This window comes from Heptranchias perlo, chromosome 33 (genome assembly GCF_035084215.1).
Source record: "Heptranchias perlo isolate sHepPer1 chromosome 33, sHepPer1.hap1, whole genome shotgun sequence".
NCBI lineage: Eukaryota > Metazoa > Chordata > Chondrichthyes > Hexanchiformes > Hexanchidae > Heptranchias > Heptranchias perlo.
In genome coordinates this window covers 17,083,495-17,103,613 of record NC_090357.1, presented here as the reverse complement: position 1 = coordinate 17,103,613, position 20,119 = coordinate 17,083,495, and the positions used below count along the sequence as shown (strand labels likewise).

The 20,119-nt window shown below is 39.7% G+C and overlaps 1 protein-coding gene across 5 annotated transcripts in view; it reads right to left on the bottom strand.

Annotated features, from left to right (window-relative positions):
* LOC137301505 (protein Aster-B-like) overlaps nucleotides 1-20,119 on the bottom strand; it is a 558,548-nt gene that overhangs the window by 273,082 nt on the left and 265,347 nt on the right. For all 5 annotated transcript variants that reach the window (XM_067971031.1, XM_067971029.1, XM_067971032.1 and 2 more), the window contains one exon: nucleotides 12,389-12,415. In XM_067971031.1, the coding sequence (XP_067827132.1) occupies nucleotides 12,389-12,415 (27 nt within the window). The remainder of the gene's footprint in view (nucleotides 1-12,388; nucleotides 12,416-20,119) is intronic.

Sequence of the window (20,119 nt, the reverse complement as noted above, 5' to 3'; positions counted from 1 at the left end):
GCCATTCGGCCCAACTGGTCTGTGCCAGTATTTATGCTCCACACGAGCCTCCTCCCATCCCTCTTTATTTAACCCCATCAGCATACCTTCTATTCCTTATCTAGCTTCCCCTTAAATGCATCTATGCTATTTGCCTCAACTACTCCTTGTGATAGCGCATTCCACATTCTTACCACTCTTTGGGTAAAGAAGTTTCTCCTGAATTACCTATTGGATTTATTAGTGACTATCTTATATTCATGACCTCTAGTTTTGGTTTTCCCCACAAGTGGAAATATCTTATCTATGTCTACCCTATCATTACCTTAAAGACCTCTATCAGGTCACCCCTCAGCCTTCTCTTTTCTTGAGAAAAGAGCTCCAGCCTGTTCAGCCTTTCCTGATAAGTATATCCTCTCAGTTCTGGTATCATGCTTGTGAATCTTTTTTGCACCTTCTCCAATGCCTCTATATCCTTTTTTATAAAATGGAAACCAGAACTGTGCACAGTACTCCGTGAGGTCTAACCAAGGTTCTATACAAGTTTAACATAACTTCTCTGCTTTTCAATTCTATCCCTCTAGAAGTGAACCCCAGTGCATGATTTGCTTTTTTTAAAAAAAATGACCTTACCTGTGTCATTACTTTTAGAGATTTGTCTATCTGTACGCCTCGATCCCTTTGCTCCTCTACCCCATTTAGACTCTCATTATCCAAGCGGTATGTAGCCTCCTTATTCTTTCGACCAAAATTCACCACCTCACACTTATCTATGCTGAATTTCATTTGCCAAATACATGCTTATTCTGCAAGTTTATGAATGTCTTCTTGTATTTTATCACATTATTTCTCTGTTTTAACTACACTCCCCAATTTGGGGTCATCTGCAAATTTTGAAACTGTACTTCCAATTCCCAAGTCCAAATCATTAATGTAAACTGTGAACAGTGGTCCCAGCACCGATCCCTGTGGAACACCACTTCCCACTTTTTGCCAGTCTGAGTAGCTACTCTTAACTCCTACTCCCTATTTTGTAGCTAACCTGCTACCCATTCTGCTACCTGTCCCCAACTCCACATGCATTAGTCATGAGTCAACTTGTGTTGTACTTATGGACAGAACATAGGCGTTTGGCAAAGAGGTCACCTAATCTGTGATTAGTCTCTCCAGTGTAGAGGGCACTGCACTATGACCAGTGAATACAGTATACCAGCTTGAAGGAAGTACATTTTAATTGCTGTCTCACACAGGAGTGTTTGGGGTCCTTTACAATGATATGGAGGAGCTGAACGGGCAGGTGTTGCATCTCCTGTGTTTGCCTGGAAAGGTACCAGGGAAAGGAGAGCAGATGATGGGCATGGTGGAAGAGTGAAGCAGACTGTCATTGAGGGAATGGTCCCTTTGGAAAGTGGAAAGAGGAAAAGGGAGGGGAAATGTCGCAAAAATGGCAGATGATGATCTTTCAAATGCAGTGGCTGGTGGGGTAGAAGGTGAGAACAAGGAGACATGATCATGATTGTCAGAGGGGTGGGGAGGGATGAAAGATAAGGCATGAAAAGTGGGACCGCCCTACTCGAGGAAACAGGAAGACATTTCATATGCTCCGTGGAATGTAGCATCACAGTAGATGCAACAGAGACAATGAAACTAGGAGAAAGGAATGGAGTCCTTACAGGAAGTAACGTTGTATAGGAAGTATAATTCAGGTAGTTGTACGAGTTTGTAATAGATGTTAGTGGAAAGCCCATCTCTGAAGACAGAGAAGTCAAATGTAAACAAACCAATAGTAATACCAATATGCCATGAGGCAGCCCACACAAATTGTAGCACATAAAGTTATGACAGAGGGAAAATTTAAACGTTGCTAAAATGTATTAGTTCACCTGACAACAAGAATGTAAGAATCCAAAGGATGTTCTACAACATTAATTATTAACCCATCGAGTTTGACACTTCATTTGCAGCTTTCAGAATAACATGCTTTCTCCATGCTTAACAGCTGTGAAAAATTGGCTTATGAAAAATTAATGAACAGTAAGGTTGCGGGTGGAAACCATTACTAAATCACAGACTTTAAGTGCTAAACTCTGAAGGGTATCAGTTCCCAATGAATCAGCCTGACAGAGTAACACATTACCAAAAAACAACACCAGTGGAGATCAATAGAACTATCTTTAAACAAGACACTGTTTCCTGTTCTAACCCTGCATTAGCATCTCCTCATTATCTGGAAATGAGCCATGGGGTGGAGAAAGACAAAAGTTCTAATGTAAATTAAGGCACAGTAATTGTTGGTCTCCATAGAACAGCTGAATAGATAGCTATTGGGTCTAAAAGCCTAGGCAGCCATTACAGGGATCTATTTCACCAACCAGAAAATCTTTCTATTTATTCAAAACATGTCTTTAAGTGATTTTGATGTTTAAACAGTTCTGATGTGCTGCAAAAAAAAATCTTCATTTGTATTTGTGAGAAATAAATACAATTTTCCATAAAAAACACTACCCTTTTTACAGATTATAGATTAAGTGAATTGAATAATTTAATCCGAGTAGTTAAGTGGGTAATTTATTTTTCTAATAGTCCTTGGAGATGCAATACCTAGTTTAACTCAGTGTCTGCTTTGCGTTAAATCTTTGCTGTTAAACCGCATTGAGTCTGGGTTCCCCCAACTTACACCAAGACTGTGAAACTTGTTATTGTTCTGCAGAATGCAACTGATTTTAAAAAAAGGCTCCCACAATATCTGCTGGTTAGGCAGTAAAGGCATGCAGACATACAGCTTATACACAAAGTATGTTTAACTAAGAAATTGTGCTGCAGTATACCAGGTACAAAGCAGTTATTCAAACAGTGAACATTCTGTATGCTGCCTACACCTACAAATGCTGCGGGGTCGGTGCGTGGACAGCCCGTAGACGGCAGCACACTCGTAGGTCATGTCGGAAGCAATTTTAGCGGCTAGGCCTCATTTAAATTTTAAAATCATGTTCTCCCACCCGAAGCCAGCAATGACGTCAGGACCGGTGAGTAGGAGCGGGAATAGGGGCACTACCAAGGGAATAGTGCCTGGCAGATAAATGCAGGGTTAGAGGGGGTTGCAGAGCCGATGCAAGTCAGGGGAGTGAGATGCAAGGCCTAGGCTGGGGAGACCCAACAACTCCATGCGGTGCCTGGGGGAGCTCTCCTGCTCCTCCTGGCCCACAAGGATTCCACATAAAAGTACATTTTTAAAAATTTACTTTGACCTCTTCTGGCAGTGCAGTCACCCGAATCTGTGCATTAAATTGGGGTCATGGCGCCGATGACATCATCCGGCCGCAACTTATAGATTTAAATTAGGCCACCGGCAACCTGTGGCGGCAAACTCAGCTAACTTCAAGGTCGGTGAAGATAAAATGTTGCCAGGTGGGAATGGTGAATTTTGGGTCAGTAAATGGAGCCAGATGATTTTAACCCTTTCCACACACCATTTCTGCTGGGAGGGTGGGTTAAAACCAGCCCCTGCATTTGAAAGAAATGTACTTTATTTGAAGCACTTTGAGGCACTATATGAATGTAAGTCTTTCTCTTTTCTAAAGACTGTTCAATTATAGCTTCAGTGTGCCTTCCAGATTGACTGGAGTTTATACCAGAACTTACATTGCACCATTTACAAACTCATAGGGCATGATTTTGACTCCAAGCTGGGAAGGGGGCGGGGGATCAAATTGCAGATGAGAATCCCAGAAGTATGGGTTTCCCGGACATCCTTACAATTTTGACATAAGGACGTCTTTTATTTTTTTTGTCGACAGGCTGGCCTCAGTCAGATGGGAGAGCAGCCAGGGAGAGGATGTGTTCAGGTAAGCCTTTGATTGTATGGATTGGGGGGGGGGGGGGCGGTGGGCGGTGGAGTCAGTCATGGGGGGAGGGATCGGGGGTCCTCGACCATTGGGAAGTCGTTACAGGTAGGCTTGTTGAGCCTGGGGGAAGCACTCCTACTCTTCCGGGCCCACAAGCTGTGCCAGAAAGGCACTTACCTGCAGTTTCGGGCCTTCTTGCCTCCTTTCACGTGGCATGAAGGAGAAGGCCCGGGAATCCTGGTCCCCAGGAGATGAAATTGCAAAATCTGCAAAAATGGAGGTCCGCAGCTTCTTTGAAAGGTTTTAGTCACCAAGCCGCCACCTGGGAGCAGGTTGGTTGCCCGCCCCTTGATCCGCCATGGTGAAAACTGGAAATGGGTGGGTTGGGGACGGGTCTGAAATAGTTGCGATTTTGAATGCCCCGCCGCCCCCAACCCACCTGTTTTTTAATGTTAAAATCGTGCCCATAGGAACTACCAATGCAAAATTTGTAAAAATTATTTTTTCTCCTTATCCTGGTATAATTTTTTTTTGCAGGAAACGAGATGGGCAGATAACCTATCCCTTCTGCCAATGCCACTTTTAAACTGGCTACTAAGATGCTCTCAGGAGCTGGCTTGCCTTTAAGTTTGATGGAATACTCTCCACTTGCCTGGATGAGTGCAGCTCCAACAACACTCAAGAAGCTCGACACCATCCAAGATAAAGCAGCCCGCTTGATTGGCACCCCATCCACCACCCTAAACATTCACTCCCTTCACCACCGGCGCACTGTGGCTGCAGTGTGCACCATCCACAGGATGCACTGCAGCAACTCGCCAAGGCTTCTTCGACAGCACCTCCCAAACCCGCGACCTCTACCACCTAGAAGGACAAGGGCAGCAGGCGCATGGGAACAACACCACCTGCACGTTCCCCTCCAAGTCACACACCATCCCGACTTGGAAATATATCGCCGTTCCTTCATTGTCGCTGGGTCAAAATCCTGGAACTCCCTTCCTAACAGCACTGTGGGAGAACCGTCACCACACGGACTGCAGCGGTTCAAGAAGGCGGCTCACCACCACCTTCTCGAGGGCAATTAGGGATGGGCAATAAATGCCGGCCTTGCCAGCGACGCCCACATCCCGTGAACGAATAAAAAAAAAAAAAAAAAAAATTCCTTTCCTTACCGAAAGGGCCTTGACTTTGCTGGTTATTTCTGCACATGGTTCAGAAGAGAGCAGCACTCTCTGAAGAGGGAGAAGATCTACCATATTTTACTACCAAGTGGCAAACATATGTTTTTTTTTTAAGTAACCTGTCTCTACAGGATTTTGTAGCAATATAAACATTTCACTGTACCAGCAAATCTCATGTCCAATTGCTCACAATAAATCTGTGGAGATGCAGTTTTATAAGGACAGAAGCATTATACAATGCTGTTGACCGGAGGTCACCAGTTTCTGCAGCCCTTGGCCAACAATGCATAGCACAATATACTCTTCTGTTAAGGTGCAACTTGTGAGTCTTATAAAGCCACAAGGTCTAATTGCTACACCTTCTTCTGGTCAATTAGAGACTAATTGTTCTTGAGCAGATCCTGACATTAATCAGAGGTCAGAAGAAACCATCAGGAAATTACTTGCTTTTTTTCACTTTTTAATCAAATGTGTGACACAGAACTTTGCATTTGTGAAACCTGATGTGTCACAGATGCATTTCAAAAAATTATACATATTGGTATTGCTTAGAGTAAGTGTTTTATAAGGACAAGAATATTGTACCATGTAATGAACAATGTATTATTCTGTTAAAATGGAGTTGTGCCCTATTAGGGCTACAAACTCTAATTGTTATTAAGTAAACACGTGCTTAAATCAGAGTGTAATTGTTCTTCGGTTAGTAAACTTTGCCGATTGGAATGTGCTTTTTATTTTCGGACTGCAGCACATAGATTGCTCTGCATCAGTAACCAAGATCGGGTGGGTTGGAGTTGAAAATAGTTATTCTTTGTGTCGCGACCGCAACGCAGCTCCACTTCCGAGTTTAATGTTGGCATGTAAAAGTATAGGCTCCCCACTGGGAAAGCGAAATCAGAACCCAAAATACGACTATTTTTATTTCCCACCTGCCCCCATCCCACCCGTTCTTGAGGGTTACAATTCCCCCATAGTCTGCACATGATGTGTACTGTTTTTGATGTATAATTAGCAGATCCTCTGTGACATTCCTTACAGTAAGATCATATGCCATTTCATAAGGATAGGAACATCATGCCATGTAACACACAATGTAAGATTCTGTTGTTAAAGTGAATCTGTACCTCTACGGCCACAAAGGCAAACTGCTGTGAAGTAAACATTTTGGGAGTCTATTCAGAGATGATTTGCTACTTAGGTTGCATTGTTTGTCTTTTAAAAAGTGCGATTGGTATGGTCAGTTAACACCTTGCAGAAATTATTACTCCATCGCATTGAATCAAGGATATGCTATACAAGTGGGTGCTATATAGGAACATTGAAACAAGAGTAGGCCATTCAACCCCTCGAGCCTGTTCTGCCAACTCAATGAGCTCATGGCTGATCTGTGTCCTAATTCCATTTACCCGCCTTGGCTTCATATCCCTTAATACCCTTGGCTAACAAAAATCTATCGATCTCGGATTTAAAATTATCAATTGAGCTAGCATCTACTACTTTTTGTTGGAGAGAGTTTCACACATCTACCACCCTTTGCGTGAAGAAGTGTATCCTAACTTCTCCTTAATAGCCTGGCTCTGATTTTAAGTTTATGTCCCCTTGTCCTAGACTCCCCCACTAGCGGAAGAAGTTTCTCTCTATCTACTCTATCAATTCCTTTCAAAATCCTAAAAATCTCAATCAAATCAATTTTTTGCTTAACCTTCTATATTCCAGGGTATACAAGCCTGGTTTATGTAATCTCGCTTCATAATTTAACCCTTGGAGCCCATAGTGCACAATGTATTTTCTGTGACTGAATAAGTAAAATTGTCTTTTTATTAGATGTTATCCTGGGACACTGTCTACTTCTCTGTAAAACGTAATCTGTGGTTTTTGTTATTATTACTACATGTTTCTTTACGTATGTACCTAATTTTATCAGATCTTTTTTGAAGCCCAGGATATACTGCAAGATAGTAGGCAACATGCACCAGGTTGACCTTATCAACAATAGAAATTGTGGGGTTTAGCAGATAAAATCAGTAGCTCCGACAATATCAAAACAGGCAAGTCAGAAATCAAGTAAGGAATACGTTTAGAGAATCATCTTTAGAAACCATAACTGAAACATTCCATCTGAACCTCTATGATTCGTGAATATACGTGATACTTTTCTGCATTAAAACATTCAAATTGGTTCTAAATTTATATAACACTGCTACTGTTTTGTTTCCCAAACCACTCTTCCAAATTTATTTATAGATTTAACATTACATATTTTCTTTTTCAGCTCTGCTATTAAATTATAAAATTCACTACATGTTCCAATGATTATTTAGATCATACTGGATTAGCTACAAGCTGTTACACAATCCTTTCTCCGATAGACTTGTCTCATCATCTCTTCCTGAATTTAACTAGCCAGTTTTCCATTAAATAACGAGAAAAATTCTTGTCATTTGGCAAATTATTTATATTTTGTCAGTTATCTAAATAAACTTAGTCCATCACTTGTACCATAATTATTGTTAGAGATGTTACTATTCACTTATTTTTAATGAAGGTTATCCTTCAGTGCAGAGCTGGTTTCATCTTGTGCAGCATTTTCTTTCTTTCTATTGATTTGCACTGAAAGTGGATCAATCATTAATAATGTTAGGCATCTGCCATATTTAAGAGATTATGCCAGCTAACACTGGGCCAAAAATACCAACACTTGTATCCTCTAAAGTAAATAATTGAAACATAATGATTCGACAAACAGGAAATAAATAACAATTTACACTAAACATGGCTTCAAAATGTTAAAGTGCAGATATCGGCTGAGATTCAAACAGCTACAGATATCACTGGTCGACAGGCTAGTAACATTACAAGCAATCCATCTCAGAGACAGGTGCATGGAAGCTACTGCTGTGATCAGAGTACAGTGAGGTCTCACCAATGGCTACAAAATAGTCTTGGTAAAAATCAATGAACCTTTTTTTCTCCACGATTAATGTATGCTTCTAACAAACCACCTGGACTACGGTCAATATTGTAAACTCAAATTCAACCAAACAATAATCACTACGAATCAAGATTCTAACACACTTGCCATTGATAAATAATACTGAAACAACCGCCTACTCCTTATGAAAAAAGAAAATTCCCGACAGAGGTTCAAACAGGGTAGGAACACAAATTACTATTCATTGTTCCTAATTGGAAGGAGAGAAGAAAAGACGTCATAGCTTTTAATTATTCAAATGCTGTTGGCATAAATGTGCAATGCCAAATTAATTAATTTTTTTTTAAAACGTGTAAAATCACAAATCATAATATAAGAAAGTATACTTTACTAAAATTGCTGGGTTATAACTGTGGGTTATCGAGAAATTATGAAGAAATAATGCACAGCAGCAAAATAATCAAGTAGATTAGTTGTAATCATTTAGCACACCTTAGATTGCTGTTACTGTGTGTAATGTAGACGCAAAGTCAGTCAAAAATATGTCTTTGTAATATGCTCAGATAAAACATTAGATTAAAATAAGATTAGAATTTTTTCCCCATTTTTGTGCTGGTATGATGCTGCCTAATATCGTTATTATTAATAATATTGTTGACATTAGACAATCAGTATAACTAAACCAGAAACAGCATAACATAAAATCTACAGCCATCACTGGACAGTTCCGAGCTACATCTGTATATCTTTACTTGATGTGTGTATCCTTAATTTTGAGGTTGCTTTTTGAATTAAGAATGCACTAGGACTGTTGCAAAAACAATAAATTCTACCACTGAACTACTAGATCTGGTTCAGTAATAAAAAGTGATCCATATCAATATTCTTTTAATTAGAAGTAGTGACATTTAACACCAAGTTGTCAAGAGGTCATTACAGATTAATAAAGAAAACAATATGGAATACTGGTGAAAATGACGTATTAGAACTGAGTTAAGCATGAGATTAGCCAAATATTAAATACAGGCTTAATGAGTTTTTCTTTCAAGTACATACAGGATCTCACCAATGATAATTACTGGTGTTCTTCCATTTGTGAAAGACTCCCATAATTCAGTGTTTTTAACCTTTACACAAATAGACAACAGCAACGATAACAACTTGCATTAAGTAGTGCCTTTAATGTAGAAAAACAGCCCACAATTGTAATCGAACAAAATGGATACTGAGCCAATGAAAGAGCTCTTAGCAGGATTGACTGAAAGTTTGGTCAAAGAGATGGGTCTTAAAGGAAGAGAGGGAGGTGGAAAGGCAGAGAGGTTTAAAGAAGGAATTCTAGAGCATAGGTCCAAGATGACTGAAGACATGGCCCCAAATGGTGGGAGAAGGGAGGGGGGTGCACAAGAGGCCAGTCGGCAGAATACGGAGTTCTTGGAGGGGGTTACAGAGAAAGGAAGGCACGAGGTAATGAAGGGATTTATACACCCCATTCCTGGCTTTCAGGCCAAAATGTCTCTATGAGCACTAGTTAGGAACTCTGCAACGGTGGCACGGGCTCACTCAGCTTTCAATTTTCTTTCCCTCTTCATGGGAAAATGCTTAGCTTCCAGTCTGTAGTTCCTTCCAACTGACCAGCAGAGACAGGAATTTGCTGGATTTGAGAAAAATATATCCTCCAAACAGTTTAAAAAATAAAAAATAAATGGGCCAAGGTGCCAGCATTTGTGAGCACATTCATAAAAAAATTGAATGTCCATCTGTATAGAAATGAAGCACTTTTTGCAATTTCAGGTAATGAAACCAGGTCACTCATGAAATATTACTCAAATCTCCTGGAAGACCATACTATCCCTAGTATCTCTCAGGTCAACAATATCATATTACAAAACTTTATGGTAAGAAGACACATATTGCAGAGCTCACTTTCGATCAAATTTCTTTAAATGGGTTTTGAAATTGGAGGATTAGAATCAAACCACATCAGTCCCCTGTGTACATTTCCTCCGGTACATTAAGTAGAATGTTGTTCTATTGTTTCACAGTCTGTGAGGTAGGATTAAGTACAATCTAACTGGTCGCAATAGATCATTACCTCATATTTACAGCAGATGTGTTTTATTCTGTGAACTTGAACTATAAATATGCAGGTGCTTGCCATTACCTAGTTATCAATAAGATTTTGGAAGAGTCCTTGTGAAGGATACAATTGTATAGTGCTCTTCACATACAGAGATGTTTGAGTATGCAGTGGATAACAAGTGCTCGCCAAACACGAGGGGGAGAAGACAGAGTCAAAAAGGAGAGTCTTTGGAGGCTTATAAAGGCAGGGAGAGAGATTGTAGAGACTGAGGGAGTGAGTTCCAGATGGCAGAGGTAAGACACTTGAAGGGGCTACAACCAATGTTACAGCAGCAAGAATGGGGAACGAAAAGTAAGCCAGTGTTGAAGAAGTCAAGGGTACACACAGGGACATGGAGTTGGAGAAGATTATGAAGGGGACAAGCCCATGGCGGGATTTCAAGGTGAGAATGAAGATCCTGAAGTTGATTTGATGGGCCAAAGGAGTCAGTGGAGACCAGCAAGGACTGGGCTGGGATGAGGAGTATATGGGACATGGTGCTGGTGAGGATAAGCTACAGCACTGTGGATGACTTGTAGTTTATGGAAGGTGGAGGCTGTAAGACAAGCAAGGGAAGCATTGGAAGTATCCAGCCACAAGATGATAAAGGCCTGGATTAGAGTTTTGGCTGTCGAGGGGGAGAGGCAGGTGACTCTTCCGACATCAAAGAAAGTGGTGTTAGGTGTGGGGAAGAAAGTGAGTCTTGGAGTTGAGCAATATACTAAAGTTTCATACCTCTGGTTTTAGCCTGAAGTGCCAGCTACATAGGTAGATGGAATCAAGGCTGGAGATATAGTAAGGACCATGAGTTACGTTGAAAGATTTGTTTTACGATGTCAAATCCTAAGAAATCTACAAGAATATTTTCCACAGAAAACACAAGGACCCTGTACTGTATCTTTAAATTTATTTGCAGAGAAACACTAACATGAATTTTAAACCAAATTTTAAACCAGTTTAGATTATTTTTCAGAAGGCAACAAAGCATTTGAATGTCATGTGTATTCTATATTAGAAGATGCACTTTCACCAACAAAATGCAATATACTATTTAGGTAATTGACTAAATCCTAGAATAGTACTTTTCTTATTAAATCATGGGTCAGCTAATAACTGAAGAAACCATTGATTGTTTCACTAATGTTGCCCAAATATTTTTTTATATACACATACACACACAACAAAAAAATCACAACACTTGTGTACAAGAAATTGAAGAAAATCAGATTACAACTGTCCATATTAAATCTTAAATTCACATATCATCAGTCTAATCTGGGGGCCTTAGCAGACAGCCTTCTTTTTTGATTGAAGAAATCATCAAACAAAATGGATTTGTATTTCTGACAAATTTACTGCATAAGAGATTGAAACATGTACAAGTAATAGACTTTAGTGTAAGGGTAAGTACTCAAATGTTTAACTTTTCAGTTTCTGCCAAGTATTGTCTACATTTCGCCAAACACAAACTTCAAAAAATAGTAAACAGACTCAATTTCATTACTGATAATTACACTAGAAGGACATGCTGCAATTGAATAAATTCCCCTATGTCTTTTCAGCCTATCGACACCACAAATATTTTTTTTTAAACTTAGAAAGGTGACAGATAGTATTGAGGGAAATGAATACTTTTCACTTTGAATGCCAAGTGCCAAATACTCCCAGGTCAGATATAACATTGGCTAGTGCAGATTACATCTACTCTGCCCATAAACCTCAACTTCAATCAAGCACCATCTACTACACCAGTGTGAGCATTTCCATTTCCCATAGCGGCTTCTCTGGAATGAGGTTACTAATTTTGCTAAATTGCAGCTAGACTTGGGTGTGGACCTGCATCAATTTGAAACCAAGTTGGGTTTGTCTAAACTCATTTCACATACCACTCTTGCAACTAGTAGGTAGAGATTAGCTCAGTTCAGAAAGGATTCAAGACCAAGTTGCAAAGATGAGAGGATAATATTCTTACTGACTATATCACTCAGTTGCTGAAGTTTGCTCCTCTAAAATGTATAAATGCAGAAGAGGCATGTAACTATAATTAATTAAGAAACCAATAGATAAATACAAACTTTGTCTAAGAGTTACACTGGGGTACCATTACTGCTATCTATTCCCACACCAATGTTCACCTTTAACTGCAATGTTTGCATTAGTCCAGTCAATACAAGCAGTTAAGATTCTAGCAATATATCTGGCCTTAATAAAATTATATCTCAATTTGATGTACAGAGCAGCAAACCTCCATCTATTACACACTGAAATGAACTTCATATTTGTGGTTTCCAATGCCACTCTTTCACTACAATAAGTTGAAATGACCACTTACCCAACCCTGTCAGTAGCACCGTCTAACCTGAAATAGAAAATACAAAACATTTAACAAAAACCATAGTTCAAAATAAATATAAAGTATACAACATTCAGCCCATTTATCTTCTTGGGTTTTGTGTTAATGCTTTATGTTACCAAGTTATTCAGCAATAATCACTCAAATGATTGGTAACATTAAGACAGTCAGAGTTTTATTTACATAGCCCTAATTAACATAAGATTCATTTTAAATACAAATCAGTAACTCCGGTCAACCAGTAGCAACAAAGTATGTTGCTTCAGACTCTTAAGAAAACTGGATCTGCATTTGAAAGATGCCAAATATCAAATACCATGTTGATCTGTCTACCTTCAATAATATTTGAATGGCTCATTTCACCAAACGTGTAGCAAAGGCACTTCAACATTTGAAAGCAATAAACAAATATTGTGCTCATGCCAATGTGTGGTATGGGGCCGTGGAGATATTTTTCATTTATAATAATGTAAAATGTAGAGCAATGACTATGGCTTCCATTCTAGAGCATTAGCAGCCTTGGCAAATAACTATACAAGAATAAAATAATCATCTTTTTTTCTTTGCATAGTCTACCCTCTTGCATTGTAATGGACTTACTACTTTGTTAAAGAGCAACATCTGCCCACTCAAAGTTAGAAATTCCGTATCAATTTACAAATGGACAATTCAGCAGTTCCAAATCATTTACTTTCTTGCATCACAGGAAACTAGTCAACAACAAAGACAAGAGAATGTGAGGTCCTGGCTGTAGATAGACCTCTGTTTTTGGTAATATAGTTGACTCAACATGAATTAACACCTAATCCAGCCATAGAATTCCAGTTTATCAAAACCATTTCCCATTTTATATCAAGTTTCTAATCTAAGACCATTACGGTTGAGAATCTTCATCCCAGCATACAAGCTAACCTAATTATTCCCTAACAGTCAAAATACTCAATGCTCAGTCAGCACAATCAGCATAGTCAACCTCTAGTGGATAAAAAAAGTTTTTTTTTTAAAAAAGTACATTAATAATAGAAAAGCATTGAAGCTACTTTTCAAGAAAAGGGAACTAATGGCTTCCATGCAAAAACCAGCAATGGCTTTTTAAATAGCAAAAGTCAATAGAATAGATATTATACTAATTTAAGCAAGACGAAGGAGAGGGATACAATGAGGGATAAGGAATCAACTGGAGGGTCTACTGTTGATATAGTCTGAAGGCTGCAGGCTGTTTACTCCCCATTCCCTATAACCACAACCATGGGACTGCTGTAAGTCTAAGATGGTGGTCAATGACAAGAAACTGTCTAGAAAAGTATAACTACCATTCGATGGGAAATGCGGTATCTGCTTTCAGGCATTACATCGAAAGAAGCCTGGGTTTAAATTAGGAGACAATTATGTACTCTCCTCTCCACTACAGCAAGGAGAAGCTAGCAATGTTTGCTGCTCCAGCTTTCTGCTGCCTGAGCCAGGCACAGCCTAAAGAGCTGTGCAGAAAATGAGTAACTATAATGCTGTGCTCTTGTGTAACATAAAATATCCGATACCAATTGCCTTGCCTAATTGTGTGTCGAGTGAAGCTGAAAAAGGGCAACAATGTGCATTGTGGAGCTTAATCCCAGTGTGTTATGCTGCAATATTGAACAACCTGCTTGTCCTGGTCTCAACAAACTGTTTCTGTTTTACCCAAACGGTCCTCGTACTCTATCCACACTTGGAATCAGAGTCATGCTGGGACAATACACAAATCCAGTTACAAATCTGCTGCCACATTTCACTTCAAACAGAATATTTTACAAATCCATCCATTTTTATGGAATATTTGTTTATTAATGTTTTCCATTGTTCTTGTCAGATTGAATTGATTATCTGAATTGATGCAATTTTTACAAATGGCTGTTTTGATCTGGAATTCATATAAATTCTCATCACAGAATTCTCTCAGCAAAGTAATTATGTACTTGTCAAGACTTAACTGTAGGAAACATGCCAGAAAGAGATGTTGTAATTTGTCAGTAAACATCTTTTAGGCTGTTGCAAAAGTGGGATCCTAATGAAAATGTGATTTTATCATAGAACGGAACCATATAAGTTTCTTAAAAAGCTCGCAAAGCTATCAGGTAGTTTTAGAACTAAAAAAACATTTTAACACACATTTATATATCAGATTCAGTCAGTTTAACAACTGTTCATTCACAAGCTACTTTATACACTGATATCTTATAGATATGCATCAGGTATGTTGGCGAGGCTAAATGTGGTTTGGTGGCATTTTGCAAGGGGAGGATGAATGAGGCGTTAGCAATGGTGTTGTAGGCAGATCAGGCTGGGCTACTTCATCCCCCACTACGGGGTCAGTCATATCATGCTCCTGTCCCAGGGCTCAGACTGTGCTGCACAGGCCTCCAGGAAAGTGGCGCAGGTTAATTGGCATTTCCCCAGATCTCCCCAGGCAGAGGCTGTATTTTTAAGATAAAAGGAAAGAATCTTTGAAGCTCCAAAAACTTCTGATATTTGCATCCATTCAGGTGATCCAATTAGAGGTGAAAGTACTTGAGCTAGGATGTGGAACCAATAAAAATAACTAACACAGTAACCTGATTTTGAGGGGAAACAAAATATGATGAGAAAGTTGGCACATTTTAAAATACAGGCATCACGTCAATTAGATTTGTTCTGAATTACCATCAAGGCACAAGAATAAAGAAATTAAGTGTTTCCTCAAAATGTTTGTGGTGTAGAAAGAATTGCACACGTTATGAGCTAAGTCCCCTTGTATTTTTCCCTGCTATTTTCTCTACCTACCCTTCCTCTCTGGAATGTGGTAACTCATGCTGGGGTATGGTCCAAGAGCATCAATAGCCCTCAGTACTATGTCTACCAACCCACCAAGCATTATCATGGGTGACTCTTGGCGCTGAGCATCAGTAGGATATTCCACCATGTGAGCCATTGCAGCTTAGCATGATCTCGTGTTCAGTGACATTTATATACATTAGGATCATTAGATAGCAATAAGTAGGAACACTGGCTGATTTTGTCCCTCAAGCCCAAGAATTACATCGAATTTACAGCACAGAAACAGGCCATTTGGCCCAACTGGTCCACGCCGGTGTTTATGCTCCACACGAGCCTCCTCCCACCCTACTTCATCTATTCCTATCGGCATATCCTTCTATTCCTTTCTCCCTCAAGTACTTATCTAGCTTCCCCTTAAAGGCATCAATGCTATTTGCCTCAACTACTCCTTGTGGTAGCAAGTTCCACATTCTAACCACTCTCTGGATTTATTAGTGACTATCTTATATTTATAGCCCCTAATTTTGGAACACTAAGCCCAAATGTATTAGTACCAGTACCATCCCAGCTGAAATCTGCTAACTGAGTACAGACCACAATTTGAACCAGCAAACTTCCTGGTCTGTATGGCTTAGTACATTTTTTTATTGAGCAGTAAGATTATACTGAACATTGCAAAAAGTGGTCAAGTATATTGTGAAGCAGAATTATAAAATCTAGAGGATTTTTTTTTAAATAAAAGAGATTAGACTTGAGTGAGGCCTACTGCTCTTGTCCATAAATGTATTACTCACAAAAAATTCCATATTGCCTTTTCCACTACTGGCAGAACCACAAAAGACATCTATTTATTTCTGTGTTCTGGCCCAGACATGGTGCAGCATTAGGTCATTACCTCCTAGCCTGCAGAGTTCAGCACAGACAGATTCCCAGAACATGGCACCTACTACCAACCATGTATTATCCAGAGTATGGGGTTGCAAAATGTTGTGCAATTAGAGTATTTCAAATAAGATTAAGTAAACTGTTCCAACTGGGATAACTGCCCACAATTCAAATCACCCTGCAAACAGAAAAGAAGGAAAGTGTCACATGGTGCAACACTGGATATCCCACCAACACCTTGCTCGAAACACTCAGCAATAGGGTTTCCCCAGGAGTAAATTATTGAATTTATCTCTGCACAACAGTGAAGCTTTTGAAGAAAAATTCAATGTGTTTAAACAATGTGGAACTTGTCAACCAGCTACTTTACTGGCAGATTAACAATTTCAGTGATGCTCTTCTTGTGCATGGCTTAAAACCACTTCCACCAAGATTACTTCTGCAGCAAGGTAGGGTGAGGGCAAATTGGCCCAGCACCTCTATTGTACTGCAGGTCTACCTCCAGACCAGCAGTGTTAGTGATAATATGGGGTGTTTCCACTTGTGTCCTCACAGATGATCTGTCTCAGGTGGGCCCAAAAATAATATCCATTTAAAAACACCTTTAATGTAAATAATGTCCCAAGGCACTTCAAAGAAAGTGCAACAAAAATGGACTCTAACAAGGAAAGGAGGAATTGGGAGTGGTAACCGAAAGATGAGGATTTTAAAAGGAGGAGAGAAATGCAGAGAAGTGGTGGGATTTATGGAAGGTGATTTCTTAAGAGTAAGGCCCAGGAGGCTGAAGGCTCTGCCACCAATGGTGAGGTGAACGGAGGGAGATTCACAGAAGGCCAGAGTCAGAGTAAGAGAGTTTGGGCTCAGGAAAGGATGGGGGTGAGGCCATAGAATGAATTAAAGATGAGTTCATAGATTTTAAACTACAGGCATTGGAAACAGGGAGCCAATGTAGATCAGCAAGGATTGGGGTGATGGACAAGCAGGACAAAAATTACTCCAGACTCTGCAGCCCTCTAATCTGAGTAACTTCAGACCGTAGCTCCATCATAAGAACGTAAGGAAATAGGCCATATGGCCCCTCGAGTCTGCTCCGCCATTAAGATCCTGGCTGATCTTCGACCTCAAATCCACTTTCCTGCCCGATCTCCATATCCCTTGATTCCCAAAAATCTATCAATCTCAGCCTTGAATATACTCAACAACTGAGCATCCACAGCACTCTGGGGTAGAGAATTCCAAATATTCACAACCCTCTGCGTGAAGAAATTCCTCCTCATCTCAGTCGTAAATGTCCGACCCCTTATCCCGAGACAATATCCCCTAGTTCTAGACTCTCCAGCCAGGGGAAACATCCTCTTCAGCATCTACGCCGTCAAGCCCTCTTAGAATCATATACAATTCAACAAGATCACCTCCAGAGAGTTAAGGTTCATTCGACTCAATCTTTCCTCATAGGACAACTGTCCCATCCCAGGAATCAATCTAGTGAACCTTCGCTGCACCGCCTCTAAGGCAAGTGTATCCTTCCTTGGGTAAGGAGACCAAAAGCGTATACAGTACTCCACATGTGGTCTCACCAAAGTCCTAAACAACTGCAGCAAGACTTCCTTACTCTTGTACTCCAATCCCCTTACAATAAAGGGCAACATACTATTTGCATTCCTGATTGCTTGCTGTATCTGCATGTTAACTTTATGTTTCTTGTACGAGGACACCCAAGTCTCTCTGAACACCAACATTTAATAGTTTTGCACCTTTTAAAAAATATTCTGTTTTTCCAACAAAGTGAATAATCTCTCATTTCCCTACGTTATACTCCATCTGCCACCTTCTTGCCCACTTATCCTGTCTGCAGACCCTTTTGCGTCCTTCTCACAGCTCACTTTCCCACCTAGCTTTGTATCGTCAGCAAACCTGGATATATTACAACTCAGTTCCTTCATCTAAGTCATTAACATAGATTATAAATAGCTGAGGCCCAAGCACCAATCCTTGCGGCACCCCACTAGTTACAACCTGCCAACCCGAAAATGACCTGTTTATTCCTACTCTGTTTTCTGTCCGTTAACTAATCCTCAATCCACGCTAATATATTACCCCCAATCCCACGAGCCCTAATCTTGTGTAACAACCTCTTACGTGGCGCCTTATCGAATGCCTTTTGAAAATCCAAATATACTACATCTACTGGGTTCCCCCTTATCTACCCTGCTAGTTACACCCTCAAAAAACTCTAATCGATTTGTCAAACATGATTTCCCGTTCATAAAATCATGTTGACTCTGACTAATCATATTATGATTATTTAAGTGCCTTGTTATTACGTCCTTAATAACAGATTCTAGCATTTTCCCTACTACTGATGTCAGGCTAACTGGCCTATAGTTCTGTGTTTTCTCTGTCCCTCCTTCCTTGAAATCCACAGGGACCGTTCCAGAATCTAGGGAATTCTGGAAGATCAAAAACAATGCTTCCACTATTTCTGCAGAGACCTCTTTTAAAACCCTAGGATGTAGGCCATCAAGTCCAGGAGATTTGTCAGCTTTTAGTCCCATTAATTTTTCTAATACTTTTTCTTTACTAATCTTAATCACTAAGTTCCTTCCTCTCATTAGACCCTTGGTTCTCCAATATTTCCGGTATGTTTTTTGTGTCTTCTACTGTGACGACAGATATAAAATATGTGTTTAACATTTCTGCCATTTCCTTATTCCCCATTATAATTTCTCCTGTCTCTGCCTCACGTTTACTTTTGCTAATCTCTTCCTTTTTATATACTTGTAGAAGCTCTTACAATCCACGGTTGGATCACTTTTCCCATAGAGTTTTTATTCCTCAAGGGTTATGTATATTTGTTGAGAATTATGAATTATTTCTTTAAAGGTTCGCCATTGCTTATCTACCATCGTATCTTTTAATTTAATTTCCCAATCTACCTTACCCAACTCGCCCCTCATACCTACGTAATTGGCTTTGTTTAAATTTAAGTCCCTGTTCCCTGGTTGGTTCCTCAACATATTGTTCTACAAAACTGTCTTGGATGAATTCCATGAACTCGTCCTCCAAACTACTTTTGCTAATTTGGTTTGCCCAGTCTCTATGAAGATTAAAATCCCCCACGATTATTGCATTTCCCTTCTTACATGCTCCTCTATTTTCCTGATTTATACTCTATCCAACACTATAACTACTGTTCGGGGGCCTGTAAACCACTCCCACCAGTGTTTTCTGCCCCTTGTTATTTCTTAGCTCCACCCATACTGATTCTATATCCTGATTTTCTTTGCTAATTTCCTTTCTCACTACTGTCTTTATCTCATCCTTTATCATGGCTTACCCCCCCCCCCCAACCCCTTCATTTTCCATTTTGCCTATCTTTTCTAACAGTCAAGTACCCTGGAATATTTAGTTCCCAACGTTGGTCGCCCTGCAACCACGTCTCAGTAGTGGCTACCAGATCAAACCCATTTATTTCTATTTATCCCATCACCCATTGTCTTTACAGTGAGGAGTGCTGACAATGTGGGTGGGTCTGTCAGAATCTGGAGGGAAGAGAGGTGATTCAATCCATGATTGAAATATCTGTTTCTTCCCCCCCTCCTTTTTTTCCCCCCCAACACCACTAAGGGGCTCAACTATCTCAGTTTTCAGTGCTGAAGGGTTATACCCAAAATGTTAAACTGTCTTTGCTCTTTACACAGACACAAATTGGTAATATCAGTCAGAGGGACAGGAGAGCTATTGAAAAAATATATTTCTTGTGTGCGGTATTTGTGCTCCTTCAAGAGTGGGGGTTAAAGCACTCTCTTAGGACAGAATCTAAGGTGTGTCTGTATTTGGTCATACTATATCCACCACAATCAGGTAACAAAGTGAAAAAATGTTCCATTCCTTTAATGAACCTCAAAATATTATTTTTTAAAACATTGTATAAGGCAGAAGAATTTGAATCTGTTTATTGTATCTTTCTTAAAAAACAAGAACCACCAACTTCTTTGGGACCAACGGGTTAATCAAACAAATGACAGATGACTT